The sequence below is a fragment of the Mesoplodon mirus genome (genome assembly GCF_964341445.2).
Source record: "Mesoplodon mirus genome assembly, chromosome: 18".
NCBI classification, from domain to species: domain Eukaryota; kingdom Metazoa; phylum Chordata; class Mammalia; order Artiodactyla; family Ziphiidae; genus Mesoplodon; species Mesoplodon mirus.
This window is the reverse complement of record NC_138994.1, coordinates 41,018,361-41,043,413: the sequence shown is the minus strand read 5'-3', so window position 1 is coordinate 41,043,413 and position 25,053 is coordinate 41,018,361. Positions and strand designations below refer to the sequence as shown.

Here is a 25,053-nt window from a genome sequence, read left to right as displayed (position 1 = left end):
TGTGCCACTTTACCCAATCTATCCGAGTCAAAACAGAGAAAGCGGGTCTCTGCTGGAAACCCTGGAAGGGAGGAGCCCTTCCATCACGGATGTCCAAAGACGCCAGAGCATGAGGTGCCTGTGGACTCATTCTAGATCCTTGCACCTCAGAGTGTGATTGGGGCCGGCAGCACCGGCATCGCTCAAGCTCTAAGTTGGAAATGCAGACCCTCAGCCCCTACCCAGACCTACTGCACCAGAATCTGCATTTCACAAGACTCCCAGTCAATTCATTAGCGAGTTAAACTCTGAGAAGCACTGGACAAGCTCAGAGGTTGTCACCCTCAGCTAAACGCTGTCATCACTGGCAGGGTTCTTGAAACCTATCAAGGCAGGATGGGTCCCACCACAGACACAAGGAATCTGCATCTCTGGGTGAGCCCTGCACGGGAGATTCTAATGTACAGGTAGTGAGATTCCCCAGAACAGCCAATATCTCCTTGTAATACACCTCTATCACGACATCTGGGATAAACACTCATTTATAGAGTGCCTTCTACCTGCCAGTCCCTATGCTAAACATTTACACATATAGATCACCATGAAGGTCTGGCCTCAGTTCACCATCATGCAGACGGTCCATCACATCACACCTGTCCCCCAAAGGTTAGGGACCCGCGCTGCTCATGCCAACATCCCATATATTAAGTGAGTGTATGCCATGCTCTGGACCCCATGTGGGTCATCAGAGACCAGAACACGAGAAAGAGGGTTCAGCTAAATAACACTCAGGCTCCTCCGGCCCACTTTCAGGGTCTGTTTCAGCTGCAACACCCAGCCTCTCCAGTTAGCAGACGTTTGCACAGGCTTCTGGAAGGCATAAGATGCCCCCAGAGTCGGGACCAAGGTGATGATTTTGGTCCCTTAGCACCAAACTGCAACCCAGATCATCTGCCCAACAGTGGCTCCGTGACCCTCATCCCTCTGCTCCGACACGCACCTCGCACCCTCACCCACAAAAACCCACAAGAGCTCAGTGAGTTACTCTGATGTTTATTTTAATGCATCTTAGTCCACACAGTTGGTATAAAATCAGAAAAAGCTAAGCAAAAAATATATATTAAAAAAAAAAAGGTCTGGAGTCTTAGCATCAGAAGGGCCCCGTATATACATCTACAGTTGGTGGCCAGTACGAGTCATTGCCAGACAGTCCTTGGAGTCAGAGGACAGTCTAGACCCTGCTGCATTCCAGGAACCCACTGTCCCAGGGGGTCTAGAAGCTTGTCCTGATGCTCCGACCATAAGGAAAACATGGGAGTGATAAGGCGGTGGTTTGTTATTTATGATAGTAATAACAGCAGCCTAGCTAGGTACAAATGTGGTTATAAACCATTTATCTTACAGAGAATTATTCAGGTCTCCATTCGACTTCATGCTGTAAAATTGTTAATTGAATTTCCAGTGAGGCGTTTAGATGATTAGTGATCATAAGGAATGGTAAATACATAGCACCACTTCGTAGGTTTGTTGTCACCAATTTCTCACCTAGATGTGTGACCGGGACACCCCCTTCAAGGGCAAGTATTCCAAAGCCACAAGCCGTGATCCTCCGAGGGCTCCAGTTTGGGGGGTTCTGTCCGAGTGCAGGTAAGGCTGCACGCAGAGGCGTGGGCAGTGCATGTCTGTGTGTGACGCACTGGGTCACCCACAGTAAAAGGGCTTTGGGCCATTTGGGGTTTCTATCCACACTTTGGTTTTCTAAATGAGGTGGAGTGGGAGGGAGGTATCTTCTTTCAGACGAAAGGGAAGGGGCAAGATGGACTTATTTTACTTCTGGGCAAAACAAACAAAAACAAACAAACAAAAAAACTGAGCTTGGTTATACGGTTAGGATGTCAAGTTCCTTAGCTACTTTAAGGTTCAACCCAAGGCTGATGGTCAACACATAAAGCAAACAATACTATGTACATATATGTAAAAAGTGTTATAAATAGGTTTTATAAACCGTCGATATTATATACATCTTCAATCAACACTAACCACCCCCCCGCACCTGCTTTCTGTTTGGTTTGGTTTGAGTTTGGGTTTTTTGGCTAGCTCCTTTTTTTTTCCTGGCTTCTGGTTTACTTCCTCCCTCCCTGCGTGCGCTCAGACCCTCGGACGTCCTGTCCCGGTGCCTCATTCACGTTTCCGCAAGATCACATAGATGACACCGCTGAGGAGGGCCAGTGGGAAGGCCACCCAAGCCAGGATGTAGGCAAAGCCGTAGGAGTTCTCCGAGTTGAGATGCCATTCCGGGTGCCTGACCGTGTAGATGGATGCTGCGCTCATCACACACAGACCTGGGAAGGAGAGGGACCAGCTGGGGGCAAGAGAGGTCATGGAGCGGGGACCCTGCACCACCCTGAAACCAGACTCCATGGGACCCAGAGCACCTGCCCCACCCACCCTGCTCTCCTCCCAGACTCGACCCCACCTCACACAAACACACACACACACACACACACACACACCAGGGCACCCTTCTCTCTTTCTTAGGGAGAAGGATATGGGCTGCAGGAAGAGAGGGCACATCCATCTCAGGCAGGAATCTGCCACCAGATCCAGAACTGACAGGAGGGGCTTGAAGGTACAGGAACCCAGGAAACGATCTACTCTCTGTGTCCAATCTATGTGACCCAGACCATGGCTTCCAAGGTCTCCCCTCCTTTCCTCTTCACTTCCTTTAACCGTCACCCATTGCCAGTTGACACGAGGGGCCCAGCGAGAATTCGGGTGGCAAGAGAAGCCCACCTATGTCTTTGCAAGGATGGGTGGGTGTGGGAGCCCCTGGAAGCCTGTAAACCACTCCACAGATGGGTGGTGGCATTCTCTGAAATCAGGGAAAGTGATGCCTCACCATTATCTGAGCGGCACTCACGCTGAAAACAGGGGCAGAACGCCATGCTGACCTCCTTAGCAGGATCGCTACATCAGAGACCAAGCACGCAACGCCCATGGGCACCACTAGGCAGACAGAAGAACACGTGGAGAGGAAAGGGGGGAGGACACAGGGAGGAAGGACACTGCAGAGAGAGGAGGTGGTCACAGGCAAGCTGCATGGTGCCTGGTCCCTTTCAACTCTTTTTGGTCCCCCAAGGTTGGTCTAAAGCCCAAACAAAGGTGAAAGGGTATCAGATCCGCAGGCAGGTCAGGCAACCCCTTCCTTGTCTACCACACAGCCTTGGTGGAGGGACAAGAAAATCCTCCACCTGAGGCCTCACAAAGCAGGCAAGTTCAAGCGTGACGGTCCATGCCCACGGTGACAGTCAGCATCCCTGCAGGGAGGAGTCCAGTGACATGAGCACCCCAGCCCAGAGCAGCACAAAGCCTGCTCTGTCCCCTCCTGAACACAGGGGCTTTGACAGGCTCTGACTGACTCTATTATAAGTCCAGAAAGCATGTGGGATGCCTGTGGGTCCAGAGCCCCCGAAGGCCCGGACCACCTACATCTAACCTCACTGCTATTTGGGTTATTTAACTGGACACTGTGACTCTGTTTAAACAAAGTGCAGAAGTGGGACTGTGTAACATTCACTGCCCCGATAAGATTGTCCTTCTGCAAGTCAGAGAGAGAAAACACCCACTCCATTGGCCCCCGTTGAGAGAGCCACACAACAGTCTTGGGACCACAGGGGCATCAGCTCCAGGACCTGCCACCTACGGATAGCCCAGGAGACGGGAAGACATCTGTTTCCACGGGGAAGTCATAGCTGGCCAATGGTCACAGGAGGGAAACTGCAGTTTCGATCTGCTGGACCTCAAGGTCTATTGCTCACCTCTCCAAAGTGCTAATTCTTGCCTGTCTCTTAGGCTATATCTGACCTACCTAATGAAGGCAGAGCCTCAAAGGCGAGGCAAGAGCAAGGGAGAGAGTGAGATGTAAACAGAGCATATGAAGGGCAAGACAGTGCCCATCATCTTCCAAATGGGGCGTGTGTCTAGCCAGCATCAGCATGAGAAATGTAGTGATAGCTGTGTGGACCAGCTGTGTCCAGATTTCCCCAGCAAAGAGAAAATAGCAAAGAAAAAACACTTTGTCTATGACCTGGAGGGAGCGAGAGAGACAGGACACACAAGTGCAGTGACTAACTCAATGGCTTAATTATATGACATTCGCCCTGGGAGAATCTCAGAAGTAAAGGAATGTATGCTTCGCTTCAAGAAGCCATACGCTTGTACACTTGTAAAGTCAACAAGAGGATACACACTTTATAATTATTGTTGTCGGGAAACTGATGTTTTAGGGAATATATCATTACAAGGCTGTCTGTATGCAAAGCAACAGACGTGCCCCGGAATACAGAGCAGGTAGTTCCATACAAGAGTCCCGAAAAGTCAAACACTTCTTGCAATAAAGGGACCGTGACTCGCATTCTTGGCCACCAGTAGGTGGAGATGCACTTTTGAAGGTCTCCATGGAGAAGGTAAGTGAGGCCACCAAGTACACACAGGTGTGCTGCCCTCCCCAGAGATGAACAGGGAGGGGCCTGCATCTGGGAGCAAAGGTCAGCTGTACGTGGAAAGGCACTGACCCTGTCCAGACAACACAGAAATGCTGGCCACTCAAGATTTCCCAAGAGTTCCCCTCTGCCTCAGCATGGCTGGGTCTGCATCACTAGAAATGCTCCCCGAAGACCAGGCCTCGAGCCCCCTTTAATGGTGACAGCGACCACAGGTGAACAATCAAAGCCCAGCATCTTTAGAAGGGAGTAACCAAGAGTCCAAAGGCAGAGAAAGGAAGGGAGGGAGTTCTCTAGGCTTCCTCATCTCCATTCTGTTCGGTTCAGTCAACATGGAATGAGCAGGTGCCATTCTGGATGCTGAGTGCACCGAGATCCACAAGACGTGGTCCCCACCTTCAAGGTGAGTGTCATCCACAAACAGACACGTCAGTAGAGACTTCCAATAGAGTAGGATGTGATTCCAAGGATAGGAGAGAGAAACACACCGGATACCCTGAGAGCACAGATTGATCAGGGCCTGGGGAATCCTGAAAGGGGACACGGGGCTTGACTGGGGTCTAAAGGATGTGGAAGAGGTGGCCAGGTGCAGAAAGGTGTGAAGGAAATCCCAGATAGAAGGGAGACCATGAGCGCAGCAAGGAGGACGGAGGGCCCCGTGGACACCACCAGCGGGTCCCACTCAGAGTCTCCGTGATGGAGGCTGGAAGAGAGGCCACCAGGGCACTTGATGAGGTTGTGGAAGGAAGCACAGCTTTTGTGGAGGAGAAACAGGATCAGAGGTGTGTCCAGAAAGACCGCCCCAGATTTAGAAGTGGGGACAAGATCGGGGACAGGAAGGTGCATGAGTTGGCCTTTGCCCAGCAATGGTGTTTGCAAGTAAAAGAAAAAATGAGCACAATATCTAGGTGTGATGCCACACAACAGAGGAGCCAGTGGTGGACTGGGGTGGGGGTGGGCGGCTCTGGCATGACTGCCTGGTGGGTTAACTTAGGGAACTGGGGGAAATGGTCTTGGAAGCTGAGGAAGTACAGTTTCAAGGAGAGAGATGGCAACAGTATCGAAAGCAGGGGAGGGAGTCAGCAAATGGACATCAGTGTACATCCGTGACCTCTGCCAAAGCAGCTCAGTTAGAGCTTGGAGTGAGGCCAGGAGCCTGGGTGGGGTTGGCTTGGGAGTGAGCATTGGGGGATACCACCGAGATGGGCAGTGGAAATGCCTCCCTGGAGCTGGTTTCATGAGTGAGCCCCCTGTCTCTCCCCACCTCACCCTTCAGGCAACAAGGTAGAGAAGGAAGAGGCTGGAAGGTCCGTTACGCAGAAAGCACAGGGCTCTCTGTCCCACCCACACCGAGCCTCCTCTGTGCCGCCAGCCCCCTTTCCATTCTCAGCCTCCATGTGATTTCTGCAGGCTTGAAAATCACCCACAGCATTATTAGATGCCCATCTGGGCCCAGCCAGGGCAACATCTGGGATGATTCGCCCAGAACTGGTGTTTCTTAACGTGGTCTCTGACTTAAGCTGTCTTTGAACCACTCAGAACAGGGAGGGCACTGGGCTTTTATTCCTCCCCCAGATTTTCATTCTAAATGCTCTCTACCCACCTCAGTGTGTATGAAAGAGAAGGAACAAAACAAACAGAAAAAGTAAAAGTCACTTTTAAAAGGAGTCTCCTCCTACCATCCTTGCTGTTCCTCGTAATCACAATAAACACAAATCGCAAAAACTACACAGGTGGCCTGAGTTTAATTCTGCCAAGGGAACACATTACCCAATCATCCAACAAGTGGGACATTCAGGGCGTTCTAGGAGGTGTGCGTGGAGCTCGCCGCTGGGTGTGACTCGTGAAATAAATCAAAACATAGTCTGTCCGTGAATTTCTTGATGCTTTCCCATCCAGTGCCACTCAACCCAACAGAGCCAGGACCAGGGTAAGCACTGTATGGGAACGGATGGCCGCAGGTCCTGAAAATAAGAATGACTCCAAAATCCAGATATAGGATCAGGACGGCCCTTCTCTAAGAAGAGGGTTTAGAAGAATCGATGGCTCGTGGATAGGATGAGCTCGGTAAATCATCCTAGAAGAACTTACAGTGGGATTAGGGCAGGTTAATGGCTGCAACAGTGGTGACCAACTCTGGATGGACATCAGAGTCACCAGGGAGCAGCCCTGCCCAAGAACTCTTAAATGAGACTCTCTGGGGATGAAGCCTGAGCACTAGCATTTTTTAAAAGCATCCCCTTTTCCACAAAAGGTGATTCTGGTCTGCAGCTGAGATTGAGGAGCACCCAACTAGATGATGGAGCCTCTCAAAACGTCTTCAAGAAGCAGCCAACCTGGGCTTCCCTGGTGGCGCGGTGGTTGAGAGTCTGCCTGCCGATGCAGGGGACACGGTTCGTGCCCCAGTTCGGGAAGATTCCACATGCCGCGGAGCAGCTGGGCCCGTGAACCATGGCCGCTGAGCCTGCGCGTCCGGAGCCTGTGCTCCACAATGGGAGAGGCCACAACAGTGAGAGGCCCGCATACCGCAAAAAAAAAAAAAGAAGCAGCCAACCTAAGAAGTATGTAATCAAGGAAAGACAGTTCTTAAAGGTGAGACTCACAGCTTATTATAAGTGGAGAAGAGATGATGCAGTGAGACAGGCAGCCCCACAGGTACATGTAAGTCAGTCATCTAGAGCCAGGCAGAGACGGCTCCCAAGTCTGCAGTCAGCCAAAGAGCCCCACACACCTTTCACCTGCCTTTCCTGCATGCTCACGCGTGTGTTTAAAAAGTCCACAGCTGGGCCCTCCAGGAGGAAGCTACGCAGAGACAATCCAGCCCTGACAGCCCCTGGGACACTGAGCATATTTTGGAGGCTTCCACACAATAGGCTTCAGTGTTTGAAGAAGCATCTGCCCCGTGTGGATCCCAGCTACGGTGGCCAACCCACCTGTAGACTGCACATCCCATGATGGTAGGGCTCCCTCCTTCCTTCCTTCCTTCCCTCCTTCCTTCCTACCTTCCTTCCTTCTTTCCTCCCTCCCTCCCTCCCTCCTTTCTACTCTTCTTTTTGTTTTCTGATTGTTTTTGCTTTTCTGACTTGTTCCTTGATATTAAGGGGTAATTTCTCATCCACAACAACCCTTCCCTAACTGTCTCTCTAGTTCCTGAATCCTTCATAGGCCATGAGATAGGAAACACCCATGAGCAGGGTTGTCAGACACTGAAGTCTGGAGATCTCTAAGGGAAGTCCCCACTCTCTTAAATCCCAAGTTTAGTGGGAAGACCCTACAGCACGTTCAAACACAACATTCTAGAGAGCTGAGGTTTCTAGAAGACTAGCTCTCTCAGGTCCTTTTGACCGGAGGGAACAAGCACAGAACATTCTTAGGACGTACAAAGTACAACCGCTATTCTGGATCAACACTTCAACCTCCAGACAACTTCCTATTCACAGATGGACCGCTAAACCGACAAACCGATAACCGAAAACTAGGTCTCATGAGAGATAAGAAGCTAGATTTGAAGGGGATAACGCAAGAACAAACCATGTGCTTCTATATTCGGAGGTTTTCATGGCAGAGTTCTAGAAGGTTTGGACTGAGTTTGGAGAAGAATCCAAACAGTGAAACGAGGAGGAATGAGAAAACAAACTCTGGAAGATTAGCAAAATCTCAGTACCTAAGAGTGTTTGGGTTGAACGAAGTACTTATCTCTGGACTTTGGTTTTTGACCGAAAATGACCTTGCTAAAAAGACAACGTTAGAGAATTTTAAGCTAAAATATCGCAGGTGGAAAAATGAAGATGAGGCACTCCCTGCCCTGAGATGTCCCTTCAAAAGTAAGTTTGCTCTGTCCAGTGTTTTCAGTCTGACTAGTTCTGATGGTGTAGACTCATTCATCACAGATGTTTGGGAACTTGAGAATCATAAATGGGGTAGATTTGAACTCATCTTCCACGGTCAATCAGGTTCAATGAAGGATCATATCAAAAGCAGAGTTTCTGCCTTGGATGTTGCGTTCCTTAAAAACTCGGGTGGATTCTGAATCTCTAAATATACTCAGTCCACGTGGGATGGGAAGAAATGGGGCACCCAGTGTCCTTGCCTGAGCTGCGTGTTCATTTAGCCTCTCCCAGTCTCAGTTTATTTATCAGTAAAATAACAAGTGTGTATAGATCAAATATAAGTATTTTATATCACTTTTTCTTGAGGATATAATCATTGATACCATGGAGAGGATCACCATTGATATCAAACTGCAAACAGGGAGCCTAAAAGGAAATCCCAGAATATATTCTAGTTTCCGGTGCTACTTCTGGAAATGGGGTGAATAATGATCACTGCTCCAAATGTACCCAGAAATGGTATCTCACTGAAGAATTAGTAATTTGGCCAAGCTGGCAACACTCCCAGAAGCTTGGCTGATATAATAAAACCTTGATAAACTCAAGTAGCAAAGCACTATTTGGTTTTGAAATTCCAAACTGTGCACATTGACATGTTGTATTTAGGAATTTGATGAGAAATGGTTCTCTAGTTTACTTACTTTTTCCAGTAAAGCATAAGTCTCTGGCTTCTAGAAAAGGGTCATCGACATTCAACAACAGGTTGTGTCTTGCCGTACAAACCTATGAAAGCCATGAGCTCTGCCTGTCCCTCCATCCACCCATCTATCCACCCATCTGTCCAGGACTTGTGCGCTGTTTTCAACCCTCCAATGACTGCTCATGAGTCATGGTGGTGATTCAGCAACTAAACAAGAGATGCTACACCTCTGCCCACTCAGGGGCCAGAACTGAGAACATTGCACAGTCCCCAGACGTACTCTGGCACATACAGATTTTCTGAGTTATTAGCCTGGACTGTCGAATCCACCACATCAGCTTCCTATGTCTCTCCAGTGCTCTGCTGACTCAGTCAACTGGCCGTCAATGGACAGAAGGATAAAAGGAAACAAAGTGAGGCAATGGCCAGAAGCCAGAGACAAGAGCTGGAAGGCGTCACGTCTAGGACTCTGCACATGGTGTGTGTCGATAACCTGGAACCGAGGGTGTGTTACACATGCCGAAAGGAAGACACCAGTAAGTCGGAGGCTGGTAGACTCCAGGGGCCAGAGTAAAGGAGAGTAAGAATTTGTCAGGTGGCTCCATCACTGCTTAGAGGTAGGCGGCAGGTACCTGAGAGCAACCTCGGCAGCAGATCGGGGCCATTTCCATGCTGAAGCAGGGATGGTCCCAGGGCATAATGTGAGCTACAGAAATCCACCCTCAAGACTGTCCTGTGCTCTACCGACATCCTCAGCATTTACCTCTGATGATACGTCCAAACTGTAGCTCCGTCCCAGGTTAGGGACCCTCCTTCCAGAACTCCTAGTCCTGTTTCCTATGCACCCCGTTCCATGGAGAAGTGGAGAGTTCCCAGATTCACACACACACACACACACACACACACACACCTGTGCTGTTGAAATCCATCCACGGGGAGGACTCCTGCACGCCAGTCATTCTGGAGCCACGCCCTTCTGACTGATCATCCTGCAGTCTGGGGGTGCCCAGCCCCCTCATGGACTCAGTCGTCTCCGACTTACCAGCGAGGATCTGGAAGACTCCGGTGATGTAAAACCGACCCCCCTTGGTGAGGGTGAAGAGCTGGCAGAAGAACAGGAACAGGGACAGAACGCTGAAGATGATGGACAGGATCATGGTGGCCTGGACAGACTGTAGCCATTCTGAGGGAGGAGACACTGGGTTAGGAAAAGCCAGGGCGCGGGGCGGCGGGGCTCTGCCGCGGGGGGCGGGGCCCGGGGCACCAGGACAGCTGAAAGCCACTCCCCACCCCACCCCCACCCCCAGCCCGGGCAGCAGCAGCAGCAGCATCCCTTCTGTGAACAGAAGTCAGACTATTCACGTTCCCACTCTTAAAAGTCATTCTTTATTTCCTGCTTTCTTTTGGAGGGAAAAAAAGGTATGAATACGTGTTTAATTGTAGACGTTTTAAGAAAAGGCTCTAAGACACTAGCTAGTCCCATCGCAAGGAGTTAAACTCCAGTTAAAATACATTGAATTCCCTGCCAGTCTTTTAGCCAAATGTGTTACTTACTTACACAGACGTGCGTGTGTTCAAGGGGCTCTGAGCCCCGCCCTCTGCCTCCTCTCTCCCTGCCCTCGGGGGTTCGAAGGGCTTCTTGGAGCCCCTGGATTCTGAGAAGAGTTCCAAACCACTGTTCAAAATATCAGCATCCCCCAAGGAGACAGAGAGAGCGTGGGGATGGCTGGGAAGAAGAAAACGCTATTGGAGCCAAGACTAATTCTGTAGAAAGTCGTAAGAAAATGCTGATGGGACGAGCATGCTTTATTTAGCTATGCACGCCTGTTCTCCCTCAGCCACGCTGTGTCTTTTCTTGGCTGATCTCAGAGCAGTGGGTGCTCAGTCCGACCATCAGATGGCACCACGGATGACACTTCCTCATCTTTGCTGAAGCCCCAGCCTTAGATAAAGTCTCCAGGCATCCAACTGAAATTCAGGCAAGGAAGGGAACTCTGTAGTTCACCATCTACTGCAAATGAAGGTCATTTCAGGAAGGAATGGACAAGAGGCAACAACCTGGGTCTAACACCAGAGAGGGGAACTTGCAGCGTGCCCCCAGGAGACCTCCAGGGGCCTTGCCACCCTGTCGCCTGCATCCTTCCTTCCAAGCACCTGAGAATCGCTGGGGTGGGCGCTGCTCTAAACAAGAAAGATCAATTAGAGAAGACGCAGGTTTGATCCTCTCCACTCGGTAATGGATTAATGGGCATTGGCTTAGAAAAACACACACCAGTGCTTAACACAGTAGAAAAAGCTGTGAAATCTGGATGGTTTATCATCAGTAACTCGCGAAGATGTTCCCTATTTTTTTTTCTTTTTGGCCACACCATGCAGCATGCGGGATCTTAGCTCCCCATTCAGGGATCGAACCCAGGCCCCTGCAGTGGAAGCACAGAGTCTTAACCACTGGGCTGCCAGGGAAGTCCAAGAACTCACAAAGGTGAACCTGGTTTGAGCTGCGAGTAGCTCAAGGCAGAATTTCAAGGGTACTGGTTAGGGTAACTGTGACTAGAGTTTCACACACACAGGCATTTTTCCAGACTGAGACTGAAAGCATTTTAGAGTTGGAAGAAGCATGAGGGATCAACTAACCCACCCCTTTGTACAGACCAAGATTTCCAGAGATGTCTGGATGAGCCCCATTGGCACAGCCAAAGCTGGGAGGCCCTTGATTCTAGTCTAGTGTTCTTTCCACCGTGACGGACTATATGCTTCTTTTATCTTTGCAGTTTCTTTGTCAATTAAGGTTAGAAAAGGATGTCTAATGCGTCGTGAGCCATCCCAACTTCATTTTTATATCTCTAATTGAACCACTATGCCCAGCGTAGCACTTCTTCTGGAGGAGTGGTCTGCAACAAAGCCATTGCTGCCATAATATCATTTTTTGTAATAAAGCAATTATCCAGCACTCTGGTAGGTGAAGCTGGAAACATAAAGAAATCTGAGCCCCAAATCTAGAACTAAAACAGTGATTCTATTTTGCTGCGGAGTGGCCTTCAAGGCACACCCTCAGAAGGGGCACAGCTGGTTCAGGTGACATCCTAGATTTCCTTCTCTGATTCTGAGATCTTTTCCTAAGTCTTTACCTATCATTAACAACAGGAACTTCTGCCAGACCTCATATTTAGAGAAAACTCAAAATCATACATGTTAAATCTACATCAGTAGGAGACGTCCCTTAGATTTAATAATGTAATGAAATTCTTCTCGAAACTCTTTCACCAGGAACTTGAATTTTAGTGCCAACCTCATTACAATTGAGTTAGCTTTCCGTAAGTTGTTCCTCAAGTCAGATCTCAATCAGGAAATCAAGGAAGTTTTTATTCAATGGGTCTTGGCTGAACACCTACTGTTTTGAGCCAAGCTCTCTGGTTTGTTCTGGGGATACAAAGTTGAAGAAGAAAGTTTTCAACCTTAAGCACAATAAGTAACACACATACACGATGAGAGCAAGTCCAACCATATCGATCACAGCATGTGTGAATGGGTTCAGGTCACTCATCATAAGATGCGGAATTCCATCTTGAATTACGTAATTTGTATCTAGAGTCTGATACAAGAGATATACCTAAAACCAACAACCGTTGAAAATCAAAAGATTTTTAAAAGAGACACCAGGCAAATATTAACCAAAACGTACAGGAATAATAGCATCAGGTGGACAGAATTCAAATTGAAAAAGATGAAAATGGCCAAAGAGGGATGTTTCATAGTGAGGAAAGATCCAGTTTACCGTGAAGAAATAAAAGTCATAAATTTCTATGCATATAATAGCATGGCCTGGAAAAAATATAAAGCAGAAAATAACTGAAATATGAGAAGAAACTGATAAAGCTAACAATCATAGTGGAAGATTTAAGCATAGCTCTCTCAGAAGAGATAAATCAAGTAGATCAAAATACGGTAAGATATAGATTATTTGTATTACAGCATTAACCAATTCAGTTTAATAGCTATGTAGAAAATTTATGTCCCTATAACAAAGACTACAAATTATTTTCAAACACACATGGGACAGTCTTGCAAACTATGCAGCAGGCAACAACCAAAAAAATCTCAATAAATCTCAAAAAAAAGCAGACATGATGTAAACACAACTAAAGGCAAACAGAAAGTAGAAATTCAAAACAAACCAGCCAAAATAAATTTGGACATTTTAAAATAGTATTCCAGATAATCCTTTGGATAAATAAATCAAGAGGAGAAGTAAAAATTTCTTCAGCGAGGAATGATATTGACAGTACGTGTGTTAAACCTACAGGCTGTGGTCCCAGCCGTGCTCAGGCCATGCACTCCATTAGAACAGGCCTGGGTACCCCCGGCTTAACTGGTTACTTGCATATTTTTGCCCCCGAATCCCTCTCCTGTAACAAGTGGGATTAACTATCTCAGAGGATTGTTCTAACGATCAAATAAAAGTGTTGATATAAAAGCTCTGTACAATACAAATAACCCCATGAAAAGGCTGAGCTGAGGGGCAGGGTAAATAAGCACCTACAGACTGTTCCAGGATGGTACCTGGGGCATCTCCATCTGGGCCGCACCAAGTAAATGTATAACGGGGACAACCATGTTCACATAAGCCATATTATTATAAGGTGCCAACAGGAACACCAAAAAGTATTTTAATACAACTCTGCTATCAATTCATACGGAATCTGCAGCACAGAGGTTGGCAAATTATCTGTGACAAGTCAGATTGTAAATAGTTTAGGCTTCGCAGGCCATATGGTCTCCGTGGCAACTACTCAAGTTTGCCACCTTAGCAGAAAACCAGCCTTAGTCAATATGTAAAGGAGTGGGTGTGGCCTGTTCACCTAATAAAATCTTATTTACAAAATCAGGCCATGGACCCGACTGGACCTGCGGGCTATCGTTTGCCAACCTCTGCTACAGACAAGCACATCCGAGGTACAGAAAACAATTGTTAGAGTGGAGAGACCTGGACGGAAGGGAAAGCCCTGTCCACTGCAGTCCCGTTTCATACAGATCAACCTTAACGTGAGGCCACCGTGCTGGGTGGTGAGTCTGAACTTCTACCCAAGACCCAAAGCAGTGATACTCTTTTCTCCCAAATCACAAGTTCAGGGTCATTAGCAGAGCCCATGATAGCACCCACTGTCATTCTCCAGGCCTTGCTCAGTGCCTGAGAACTATTCGTGGAATCCCCAGGGGCAGCGTTGTAACCTCCAACGTTGGTGACAAGCACGGGAATTAAAAGCCTTTCGCAGACCTGCTGTTCTGATGCACGTGCCAGGTAATAGGGCTGCTGACAGCTCTCTGACGTGGGCCAGGCCGTGGCTGCCAGCACACCCACTCCCCCCGCAGAAGGGAAAGCTGGAGATGCCCAATGACCAAAGGTCAGATTCCTGCCCCAGCGGCAGCGAAGCCATGAAGGAAATACATCCGCCCCCTCAGCTGTATTCTTAGCCCAGGGCCAACGACCTGGTGAGCTGAGGGCTCAGAAAGGATGCAACCCTCTTCAGTGCACCGGCCCCTCTGTGTCGTTCTTGTGCATCTTTCACTCCCAGCCTGGAGCCACGCCCCTGGCAGCCCCTCCCCACCTTGCATTCCACTCAGGCAGCTCATAAAAGCTCTCTGACTCCATAGAGAGAATAGGTTTTCCGGAAAGTGAACGGAAGGACGGTGGCAGTTGAGTCAGAGGATAAACTGGGGGGAGCCAAGCCAGGAGGAAAGAGGCCATGGGGGTGAGTCATCACTGCAGGAGTAAGTGCCACTCATTTGCATAACGCTGTGCTGCTTTCCAAAGCACGTGACCCACCAGGCCTCGATCCCCACCGATCCCCACCCTCAAACCTCGCTACCCACTGCCGTCCCACAAACCGCCACTTTACTTCCTCCTCGAGATGCATGTCATCCCAGAGACGGCTAACTTGCCGAGCGGCCTGCCTCCTATCCAGGTGGCCTTGGCTGTTAAGCTTCGCTCACCGGTGGGAGCCTATGCAGGGCCCCGCGTGGTCCTCGCCCAGGGCTCCAGCTTCTTCCCATCCAGTCCAGCTGGGAGCTTTGAAATCGGGCCCAGGGCTCAGGCTAACTTTGCCCGTGACCCACGCAGGATGCTTGCCAGAGGGGAAAGCTACACAGGGGCTTTCAGCTCCCTCTGGCCAGGAGCTCAGGCGGATAAGGAAGACCACGGGGGAGGCTCTTTCAACTCACAATCACGAGGGCATTTCAACTCCAGCAGAACCTCTGGCTGATGACTAGTGAATAGAAGAAGTTCAAGGCGCTCTGGCTGCACCTGACACCATCACTCAATTAACTGCCCTCCTAACCAAGAGGCTTCCTGATGGGCACAGGAACTAGTTTTCCAGAGTCTAATTTATATGTGTGGTTTGATACCACAAGTCTTATTCTCACTAGTCTTTAGACTTGAACAGGGAATATAATACAGCCATTGAGGTTCTGAGGTTACTGAAAAGATTCAGCTGTTCCAGGCTTCCTCTATTCCCTGGTTGGAAAACTCTAGTAACAAGAGGGTCAGGTTAGGCTGTGTTTCCCAAAGACTTGTTGCTGATTAAACAGAAAAACAGAGGGAGTGGCTTCCATGGTCAAGTATATTAACCTCCCTCCTCGGACACTGCAATGTACAACGACATACTCAAGGCTCTGAGAAGTCTTACCATGAAAAAAGTAGCCTGGGTAACTTTTAAATGGTGTTTTCCAAATTGACTTATTGGAGAACCTTTTTTGTTGGTGTTGTTAAGAGCAGGGCACCTGGTCACGCGGGGTTTGGCCACAGACAATGACAGTGGAAAGGAGAAAGGCATTTTAACTTTCCGATCACAAGCTGTGCTGATGGAAATGTACAGGGAAGGAGGGTATGCCTGGGGGGAGGGGGCTCACGATCTTTGGCTTTAAAAGGCATTCTCCATATAAAAATAATCAGAGGTCCCCTCTCCTTTTTAATCCTAAAATATAAAAAGGAAGCCAAGCATCATGGAAATTAAGAGCCCCCAGCCCACCAGTCATAGTAAAGCACCCACTCTTCTCTCCCCCTCATGCCTAGTGAAGTTCTACTCAATTTCCAAGGCCCAGCTCAAAGGTTCCCCTCCCCACACCCGCTGTCACAACTATATCCTGAACAGAAAGAGGCTCCAGGACACATGGGATGCGATGGGTGCCTACTCAAGGTCCCACCTCCACGCTCACCCTATTAGGCCACCAGGGCACCTGCCCCAGGTAACCAGCTTGTAAGAGGCAGACCCAGTGCAGAAAAGCAGGGACTCCTGGTACCCATCCCCTGGGGTGCTGAGAAGTTGAAAAGCACGTTTGAAATCTAACAAATGACAGAATCCTGCTGCGCTTCTTTAAGTTTGGCATCCACAGAACACAGGGAGGAAGGAGGTAGAATGGGACGGCAAAGGGAGAGAGTTCCCCCTTCTCTGCTCATCCACCTGCCAAGCCAAACCACGAGCCATCTGCAGAGAAGCAGCAAGAGGCCGATGCGTGCCATCCAGAGGCAACACGTTAGCCAGCTGGGACAGCCGAGGACTGTCACCAGCACCAGAAAAGCCACTGCAAGAAGAAAGCATAACAGAGAAAGGAAGACCCTGGGGAGATAAAACTGCAGGCTCCAAATATTTGAAGAGTCAGTCTGGGGACACGATGGGGGTTTAAACTCCTTGAGGACAAGCTTGCAACCTGTAAAACCCAGGTCCAGCCCCCCAGGCATGAATGAAGACAACGAGAAACGACTGGAAATGCAGGGGACAGTCGTGGCCTCGGCTATGTAATTTGTTAATGACAGCATCCCAGGGCATTTCCCCCGCATCACCGGCCCCTCCTCCCCGACCTCTCTGCCAACTCCTTCCTATACCCATCAGCTGCCGGGGTGTCACAAGACCCACTCTGGACCCCTCTGCCCCTCTGCCTCTCCTCTCATCAACTCCCCGGCACCAGGACGTCAAACACCCTCCGCAGACACGGATGACTCCAGATCTGAATTTCCAGCCCAGACCTCTGCCCTGAGCCACAGATTCCCAAATCCAAGTGCTTTGCTGACATTCTACATTCTCAGTGTAACGGCCAGAGTGAGCTTTCAAAACACCAATCAAGTCACGCCCCTCTTCTGCTCCAAACCCTTCAGTGTGGCTGGGCTGTCCTTCTCAGCATCATGGCCCGAGCCGTCGGCCCGTCCTCTCCTGCCTGTAGCACACTCAGACACGCCAGCCTGGCACTGGTGGACACACCAAACTCTTCCCACCTCAGGGTCCTGGCCCTTTCCATCACCTCCTGGAATTCTCTTCCTGCTGTTCTTCATACAGCTGGTCTCTCCCATCTTTTAAGCCTCCATCCACAGGACTCTGGCAGGAAGAGGCCTGCCCTGACCAGCTGCTTCCTCCCCAGTGGTGACTTGCTGTTCCATTGCTCTCTCTGTCTCCTGCAGAGCGCTGCCCACTGCCCACAATGACTCATTCATTGTCTATCCTCCGTCTCCCCTGCTTAACTGTGAGCTCCATCCACCAGGGCAGGGACTGGTCTTTCTTGTTGAGCTCTGTCTGCCCAGCACCTAGGATGCACTCCATATATTTGAGGAATGGATGAATGGACCACGCTGGCAGCTCTTTGAAAATGAAAGAGGTTCTCTTGAAAGGTAGTGAGTTCCCCATCACTGGTAGGATGTGCACATGGTGGGCACATTGCAGAGAGTCCGAAGCTAGTGGGATGGGAAGGGGGATGAATCTGATGACCTCCCAGGTCCCCGCCAACGTCAGAGTCTATGTGTGTGCTGATGACCACATACTCAGAAGGCTTCATCCCAGACTTCCTCTTCTCAGGCACCAAAGACCAACATCCACACCCTCAGGCCACCCCACGGCCAATCCCTGCTCCTGAACCACAAGGGATGCTTTCTCGACTCTGGTAAAATCCTGGGAATGCAATTTAAATTTTTTAAAAAGCAAAGCCTGAGCTTCAAGGGCCATATGGTACAGACACAGGTCTGAACAAGCCTTCTGAATTAACTCATGGATGCTGGCATCTGATGAGAGACTCCAAGGGTTGAAACACCATCATTATGACACCACATCCCACTCCCTGCACCTCCCTCGCCTGCCAGGACCTCCTCATCCCACGAGGGCCTGTAAAATCAGGAGCCATTACTGGTCAGAGCTTGCGGGTTGGCCCAGGGAGCCACAGAGATTTTAAATTGCAAAACACGAACCCATAAGTGCAGAGGGTCTCCTGTGTTTTCTAAATTCTGACCAAAAGCTGAGCCACAGATGAGGAAATGGTATGATGTCCTTGCAGAAATGACAATGCCACCAAATGGATAAATGAGATAAATCTGGGATCACAGAAGACACAGACACAGGAGACCACCAAGGGCTCAAGTCAGGGGCTCCTGAGACTGACAAGGCTTATTTTTTTCTAATTTTCAATCCGAAGCATTGGTCTAATGCTGCCCACAACCTAAGGGCCACGAGGTCGCTGCTGCTGGAAATAGATAGGTGCATTTCTACTTTGTAAGATTTCTGATGTATTCTGCCTTATAAACGCACAAGACTGTTACTCCATCTTGGAATAAAACAGCTGAGAAATGCATGTAAGACAGAGCAGGTCTAAACGAAATCATAAAAGTTAGAAACCCATCCATCTGCACCAAACTCCTTTCTGGGGTCTAGAAGGCCCTACCGGCTGGCCAGCTGCTCCACCTCCTGTGCTGTCTGTTCCTCAGCTCCGCCAGGATCCTTCCCGCCCCAGAGATCCTGTCCTCGGGAGGTCCCGCTGTCTAGAACCTGCCCCAGATGTTCCTGTGGCTGACTCCTTCCTGGTCGTCCTCAAGCGGTCATTTCTCCAAGAGGACACCCTTCCTCACCCCAGTCCCTCATTACACATCACCCTGCTTTATGCTCTTTGTCTTTCCTATCACTGCCCCTGATTATCCACGTTTATTGACTGTTCCGCCCAGTAAAACGGAAGCTCTTGTCCACTCCTGCAGCCTTGGTGTCTGTGGTGGAACCTTCTACGGGGCAGGTGTTCAGTGAATAGTCCTGCATGAAAGAACAGAGGGAGGGGGGAAAGGAGGGCAGGGGGAGTCCTGAGGTGGGAAGTTCAGGATCCAGGAAGTGAGAGAAGGCTGAAATTCCAAGATGAGGGGAGGAGAGATGGGAGGTGAGGCTTAATGGAAACCAGGAACAGCTCACTCAGGTATGGACCTTAGCAAAGATGCTCATCTGAAGATGCAGACCAGTAAAGGACCTCTGAGAGGTTTTAAACTGAGAGTAATAGGATGAGGTCTGTATTTTTAAACATCATCCTTGATTCAATATGCAAGACGAGTTACAAGGAAGGAAGAAAGGTCAGGAGTTAGGAGGCTGCAGCAATGGCCCTGACAGAAACCGCAGTCATGGTGACGGGCGTGGGGCTGAAGAGTGACCAGGGGGGCCTAGGATGATTCTGAGAAGGGAGAGAAGGAAACACATCCAGGCAGACTCTGAGCATGAAGCTCACTGGATGGCGAAGCAGCAGCCACTGAAACACTAGAGACCATCAAAGAGGGAGATTGGGTGGAGGGGGGCAAAGGCTGGCTGGTTTGGAGATACCTCTGGACATCCCAGCCAAACTGTCAGGTAGGTAGCTGTATATGCTCATCTGGAGGTCAGAAGAGAGGTCTGGACAGGAAGGAAACAAGGATTCAAGAGACATCATGAAACAGTAAGACTTGTTAATGACTTGGGAGGTGGAAAGAAAGAGAGGGAAGTCGAAGGAATATCCAGTTTCCAATATGGGTCACTGTCTTGCTGATGGGGCCCAGGACACAGCAGAGATGGGCTATTTGGAGAATCCTAAAGTAATTGGGCTCCGCTCTGAAACTGCATAGGACACAGCAGAGCTCTTGTAAAAGAGTATGATTGGTATGGAGGGGGCTAGTCTAAGCCCTGAAGGGAAGAGTTTCAAGCCAGGCTTACTGGGAGGTGCTTGCTATTAAATTTCTATGAATCGAGAAGCCATGCTTCCCATGAAGCCAAATGACTCCATTCTCAGCCTCCCTTGTCACTAGGTGTGGTTCTGTGATGAACTTCCAGAAAAAGATAAAAGCAGAAGTGTGTGGTCTATCCGGGGACACTTCATTAAAAGGGAGGGGGACACATTCTTCTCCTCCTCCTTTCTCTACCCTTGCTTGAAGGGTAGAGAAATGGCTGGTGCTCTAGCAGCCTTTTGGTCCATGAGGATGAGGACCAAATCTGAGAGATGGCAAAGAAATAAGCTAGAAAGTGCCTGGGGCTCTAACAATTTCATGGAACAACCACACCTATCTCAGGCTGCCTACTTCCACACTTCTTTTGAAAGAGAGAGAAATAAACTATCTTATTTAGGCCACTACCATTTAAAGATGTACTGTTTTATGCAGTCAATCTTAATCCCAATCGAAACGCTAGCCAACTGGTCTAATGTGTCCTTCCATTGCCTTCCCCTTGCTTTAGGTCATCATTGCCTCAATAGGGAATCGCCTCCTCCTTGCCTGTATTTATTTAAACCCTGCCCATCCTTTAGAGGATAGATCAAATCCCCCCTCCCACATGAGACCTGCCTTCCACTTCCTCCCCTGAACTCTGGCGCTGCCCGCCTGTCCCCACTCCTTGGGTATCTGGCCTATGCTGCCTGCACAGTGATTCATCCCCCTGCACAGAGCTCAGGACTGTCAAGGCCAACGTCCATATTCTCCAAGTCCTTATATTCCTCAGGCTGAAAGGCATTCAAAACAAGGTCATGATAAATATTCCCCCACTAAGCCTCCTCCACCTCTACCTGCAGACAGGATCAGGATGGGGCCAGAGGGTGTGTAAATACATTTAGAAAATGGAAAAGCAGACAGAGTTGAGGGCATTTAGTAAGGAATCTAAAACTACTCTAATATCAAGAAAGAGTTTGAGGGAAAAAAATCTAATCTGTTTCCTTCCAACCATATAACATAGACGTTTGACTGCCGTGCAGTTAATGTGGCAACAAGCACCATCCATATAAGAAAAAAAAGGGAATGATGCCCTGCCGAGGTGCACTGCCCCAGCCCCGCACATGCAAAAACAAGCCCCTTCAGCAAAACTAGCAAGTCATGTAAACCAACGCATTTTCACATAACATGCTTGCAACATATTCTTCACAAATTGGTATCTGTAATGAATTACTTTCAATTACTAAAATAAAAAGTATGTTTGAAACATTCTAAGAGCAAATACGAACCAAAGTGACTGGTTTACAACTAGCAGAGTTAATCTGTAAAGGCAGTCTAATTTTTTTAATTATGTATTTTTTTTCACCTCTTGTTTGGCACAGAAATGGTTAAACCCAATCGAAAAGGCAAAGGAGTCCCAGAGGCTTCACCCCCATCAGAGCTGAGGTTGTAACACAAGCTGACCCTTCAGAAGATGAGAACAGAGATACCGACCACTGGGGAAGCTTAAGTGGAAAGTTCTGACTTAGAATCAGCCCAAGTGCAAACAAACCCAGCTTGTCCAGAGTTCCTCAGAACGCCCTTACTGGGACAGCCGAGAAAGCAGATGTGGAGGAGAAGCACGATCTGGGACCCTCCCCAGGGAAGCAACCACGCGGATTTGGATAAAGACCCGCGATGCACACCCCGAAGTCACTGTCAACGAACCCAGGAAGGTGAGCTTGTACACAAAGAACCAGCTGAGCGATAGGAATAACGCTAGTGCCTCTTTGAGAGCTGCTGCGAGGGCGGCACAGCAGCCACTCCCGACCGCAGACGATGCAGAAGGCAGGTCAGCAGCAGGCAAACATCACTGTCCAGCGGGTAGGACAACTTAGATCACTGCGCCTCTGCCGACTCATCCCTCTTGAAACCCAGCCGGGTTGGAGTATGCCTGCCAAAACCGCCCCTTCCGGGACTAAGAGTCGAGAATCCCCTGCCAACCCCACGTGGCCAAATGCCAGTTGGGCAATGTCCAGGTGGACGCCTCGGGGGTCTCAGGGAAAGCCGGCCCTTGTGGGTGGAGTCACCACTCGTGGCCACCAGGTGTCAGTAGCGAGCAGGGAGCCTCCCATCCTGAGCTTCAGGGAACTCCAGCCAAACCCTGCCCCGGAGACCGGATGCTGTGGCTTTGAGGCCAAGCAGGGCTGTGGCCACATGCGCAGACACTCCTGAGTGTTTCAGTTATTTGATTGCCAGCTCACAATGCAACCTCTAGGGTGGCTTGAATTCAATATCCTTCACAGACTCAGAGAAAAGTTTAAGGACTGCTCCCTTCAAAAAAGGCTGGGGTCTTTCTTTTCTTCCCCCCAGGAAAGTGGAAACATAAAGCAGGGTCTTCTAGTCCTTGTCTATCCTCCCCATATAAACTACAGTAGTTCGAGCAGTTTCTCTTTATACTGAGGTTGGAGATATTTTGTTGGTGATGCTTCAGGGACAGCTTGAGTACTGTTGGGTGCAGAGCCCTGAGGAGAAAAGTCCCGCAAAGAAACTGGACTGTGCAAATCCAGAACGAAGGGCCACTGCCTTTCCTGCTTTGTTGAGCTGCTTCTGAACTGGTTTCTCTTACTGAGCGTAACATCTTCAACAGAAATACTTGATCTAGGGGCAGCTGCAGCCTCATCAAAACGTGTACTTTGCTGGTCTTTAAACCCAAGATGTCAGGAAAGCTCTGTCACATCTATAGGTACTTCCCTCTCCAGGATACAGACATGTCCTTTGGAACATGAGACCATGCAGAGCCTGGCCCACCGTGTCCTCAATGCCAGGCACTGTGGCCCCCACCAGGGCCCACGCTGCCACCAGACACCTCCCAGTCACCAAAAAGAATGCATCCTATTTATTTCTGCCTCTCCACATCCAAAGACACCATGTCCCCGCTGAGCCCTCCTTCCCTCTGGGTGCTGGAAGTATCTGGTGTGTGCTTCCATGGCCAATTAACCCCTTAACCTGAACCCAAGAAAGCCTGGTTTCCAATATCTCACAGAAAAGATGCTAAGGACAGAGCAGAAATACTCCCAGGCTCAGCTTGGGGTTGTGCAAATAGCGTCAATGCCCCCATCTCGCAACGAGGAATCGCTCAACAGCTATGATGTTGAATGGCACCCCTGAGGCCCAAGATGCAGAGAGGAAATCCTATAACTGGAGACCAAAAGCTGGCCCATCTACCCTTAGGACAGCCCCTCCATCACTGCACCAGGAAGACACAGGACATTCCTGGATATTCTACCACCAAACCAAAGACGCTAATTGGATTGAAACTCCCAGTGGGGTCTGCCTAAGGTTTGGCATCATCGCTGCTTATGTGTGTCCACATTTCTTGGTTCACAAGAAGCCTTACAGAAGTGATGGGAAGCACGGCATGTGGCGCTCTAGGGCTTCTCTGTAGGCAGAGAGAATGCACAAAGACTCCCCAGGATCTCAGTGTAGCCAGTTAAGCGACTGCCCCTCCCCTTTTGTCTTGGGACGTCTTGGCCATGTCCCACCCCACCCTGGCAACAACTCTCTAGCTTGTGTCTTCCAAGAACAAGTGCTTCCAGGTCTGGACAGAGAAACATGCTGCAGACAGATCAGGACGGACTTGTGGAGCAAAAAACCATTCTCACCGTTTGCTGATGATGTGAAACAGTGTTGGACGTTGCCCAGTGAAGAGGTGCTACAGTTCTGCCAGAGGTCGGTCGCATGTCCATTGCCCACCATCCATTGCTGGAAAGAACCAGACGTGGTAAATCAGGGGAGTCCGTGAGGAGTGACGGAAAGGGGGAGGGAGAAGACCAAGGGTAGGCAAAGAGCAACCTCATCAACCCGTCTACGGCGCCTGCCCCTGCCCTGCCCCAGGGCTGCCTAGCCAGAGCCCAGGGTCGTGCTTGAGAAAAGGGAGAGGTGGTGGTCTGGCCCAGACATCCAGAGGGGAGGGCCGGGGCTTTGCTAGTGAAAAGCACTCTGTAAGTGGAAAAGTACACACACACATAAGTTGCTCTGTGCCGAGGTGTGTGCTGTAGTAGAAAGAGCCGTGGACTCAACCCAGGACACCTGCATCCAAGCTCCCCCCACCCCCCATCTCCCGGGTATCATTCCCAAAGCCGCAGCCATTCTGAGCCCATTTCCTTACTTACAATTCCTATCAACCTGACAAGATCGCCATAAGGCACACTTAAGATGTTGGCAAGATGCTGGTAAATGATGGACCAACTCACCAATCCCCAACATAATTACTTCTCAACCTTTGAACCAGGCCAGAATATCACGCCTGGGACTTGCTGTATATACAGAAGTTAAGGCCACGGTCGCATAACTGCCCGAGTCTGGGCTCAGCTTCAAGAAAATAAGTTTAAAAGCTAATGAGCTTGATGTCTGATGGTTTTGCAACACAAGTTATCCCAGTGACCTGTTTGTACTGGAGGAGGCTTTTCTAAGAAGGTGCCATGTCCACAGCGCAAAGCAGACCTGGGGCTGTGAACTCTTAGGGAAAAGCCAATTTGAACTTTCCAATTTCAAGTCCTCAAGGCTGTTTTATGAACTAAACTGCCCATCTGATGGATGCCATTTGGAGAAAAAACAAACCTTCCTAAATACTCCAGCTCCTTCCTCAACGACCCTGCATTAAGGAAAATGCTACACAAGCTTATCAGATGAAGGGCGGGGGGGACCCCTGGATCTGTACCTAAATTCTCTGGCTTAAAGAGAGGCCTGCGCGGCTTAACCTAGCCCCACGCTCGCTTCCTTCCTCCCCCTGAATCTGCTCTGGTTTTCGCAAAACTACTTTTGGAAAGGCGCGGGTTGCCAGAAACTGCAAAAGGCCCTGGGATGTCTGAGACGCTTTGTCTGCAAACTGGAGGGGGCCCAGTTGGAACCGCCATCCGGAGGCCGAGCTCGGGGTGAGCCCCGGGCGCCCCTCCCGCCCGCTGCCCGCCCGCTGCCCGCCGGAGACTCACGCTGACGATCGTGGAGACGAAGAGCAGCACGAGCACCGCGACGTGGAGGACGATGATCCCCAGCAGCAGGAGAAGCATTCTGGCGGCGAGTTCTGCTCAGCGGCGTCTCTGC

At 49.6% G+C, this 25,053-nt stretch overlaps 1 protein-coding gene across 1 annotated transcript; it reads right to left on the bottom strand.

The window, feature by feature from the left end:
- Positions 1 to 1,016: 1,016 nt before the first annotated feature.
- Positions 1,017 to 25,053, bottom strand: PMP22 (peripheral myelin protein 22). The gene is made up of 4 exons (XM_082603330.1): positions 24,942 to 25,053; positions 23,613 to 23,712; positions 10,054 to 10,194; positions 1,017 to 2,321 (listed from the first exon to the last, which is right to left on the bottom strand). The coding sequence occupies exons 1-4, from the start codon at positions 25,017 to 25,019 to the stop codon at positions 2,158 to 2,160; spliced, it is 483 nt and encodes a 160-aa protein (XP_082459456.1). The 5' UTR covers positions 25,020 to 25,053; the 3' UTR covers positions 1,017 to 2,157.

Bases quoted from the DNA above. Each gene is read 5' to 3' on its own strand.
- PMP22 (XM_082603330.1), bottom strand. From the start codon at position 25,019: ATGCTTCTCCTGCTGCTGGGGATCATCGTCCTCCACGTCGCGGTGCTC. The intron at 23,713-24,941 runs GTGAGTCTCCGG...GGTTCTTTCCAG, and splicing joins TCGTCTCCACGATCGTCAGC to CAATGGATGGTGGGCAATGG. The intron at 2,322-10,053 runs GTAAGTCGGAGA...TCTCCTTCCCAG, and splicing joins AGTCTTCCAGATCCTCGCTG to GTCTGTGTGTGATGAGCGCA.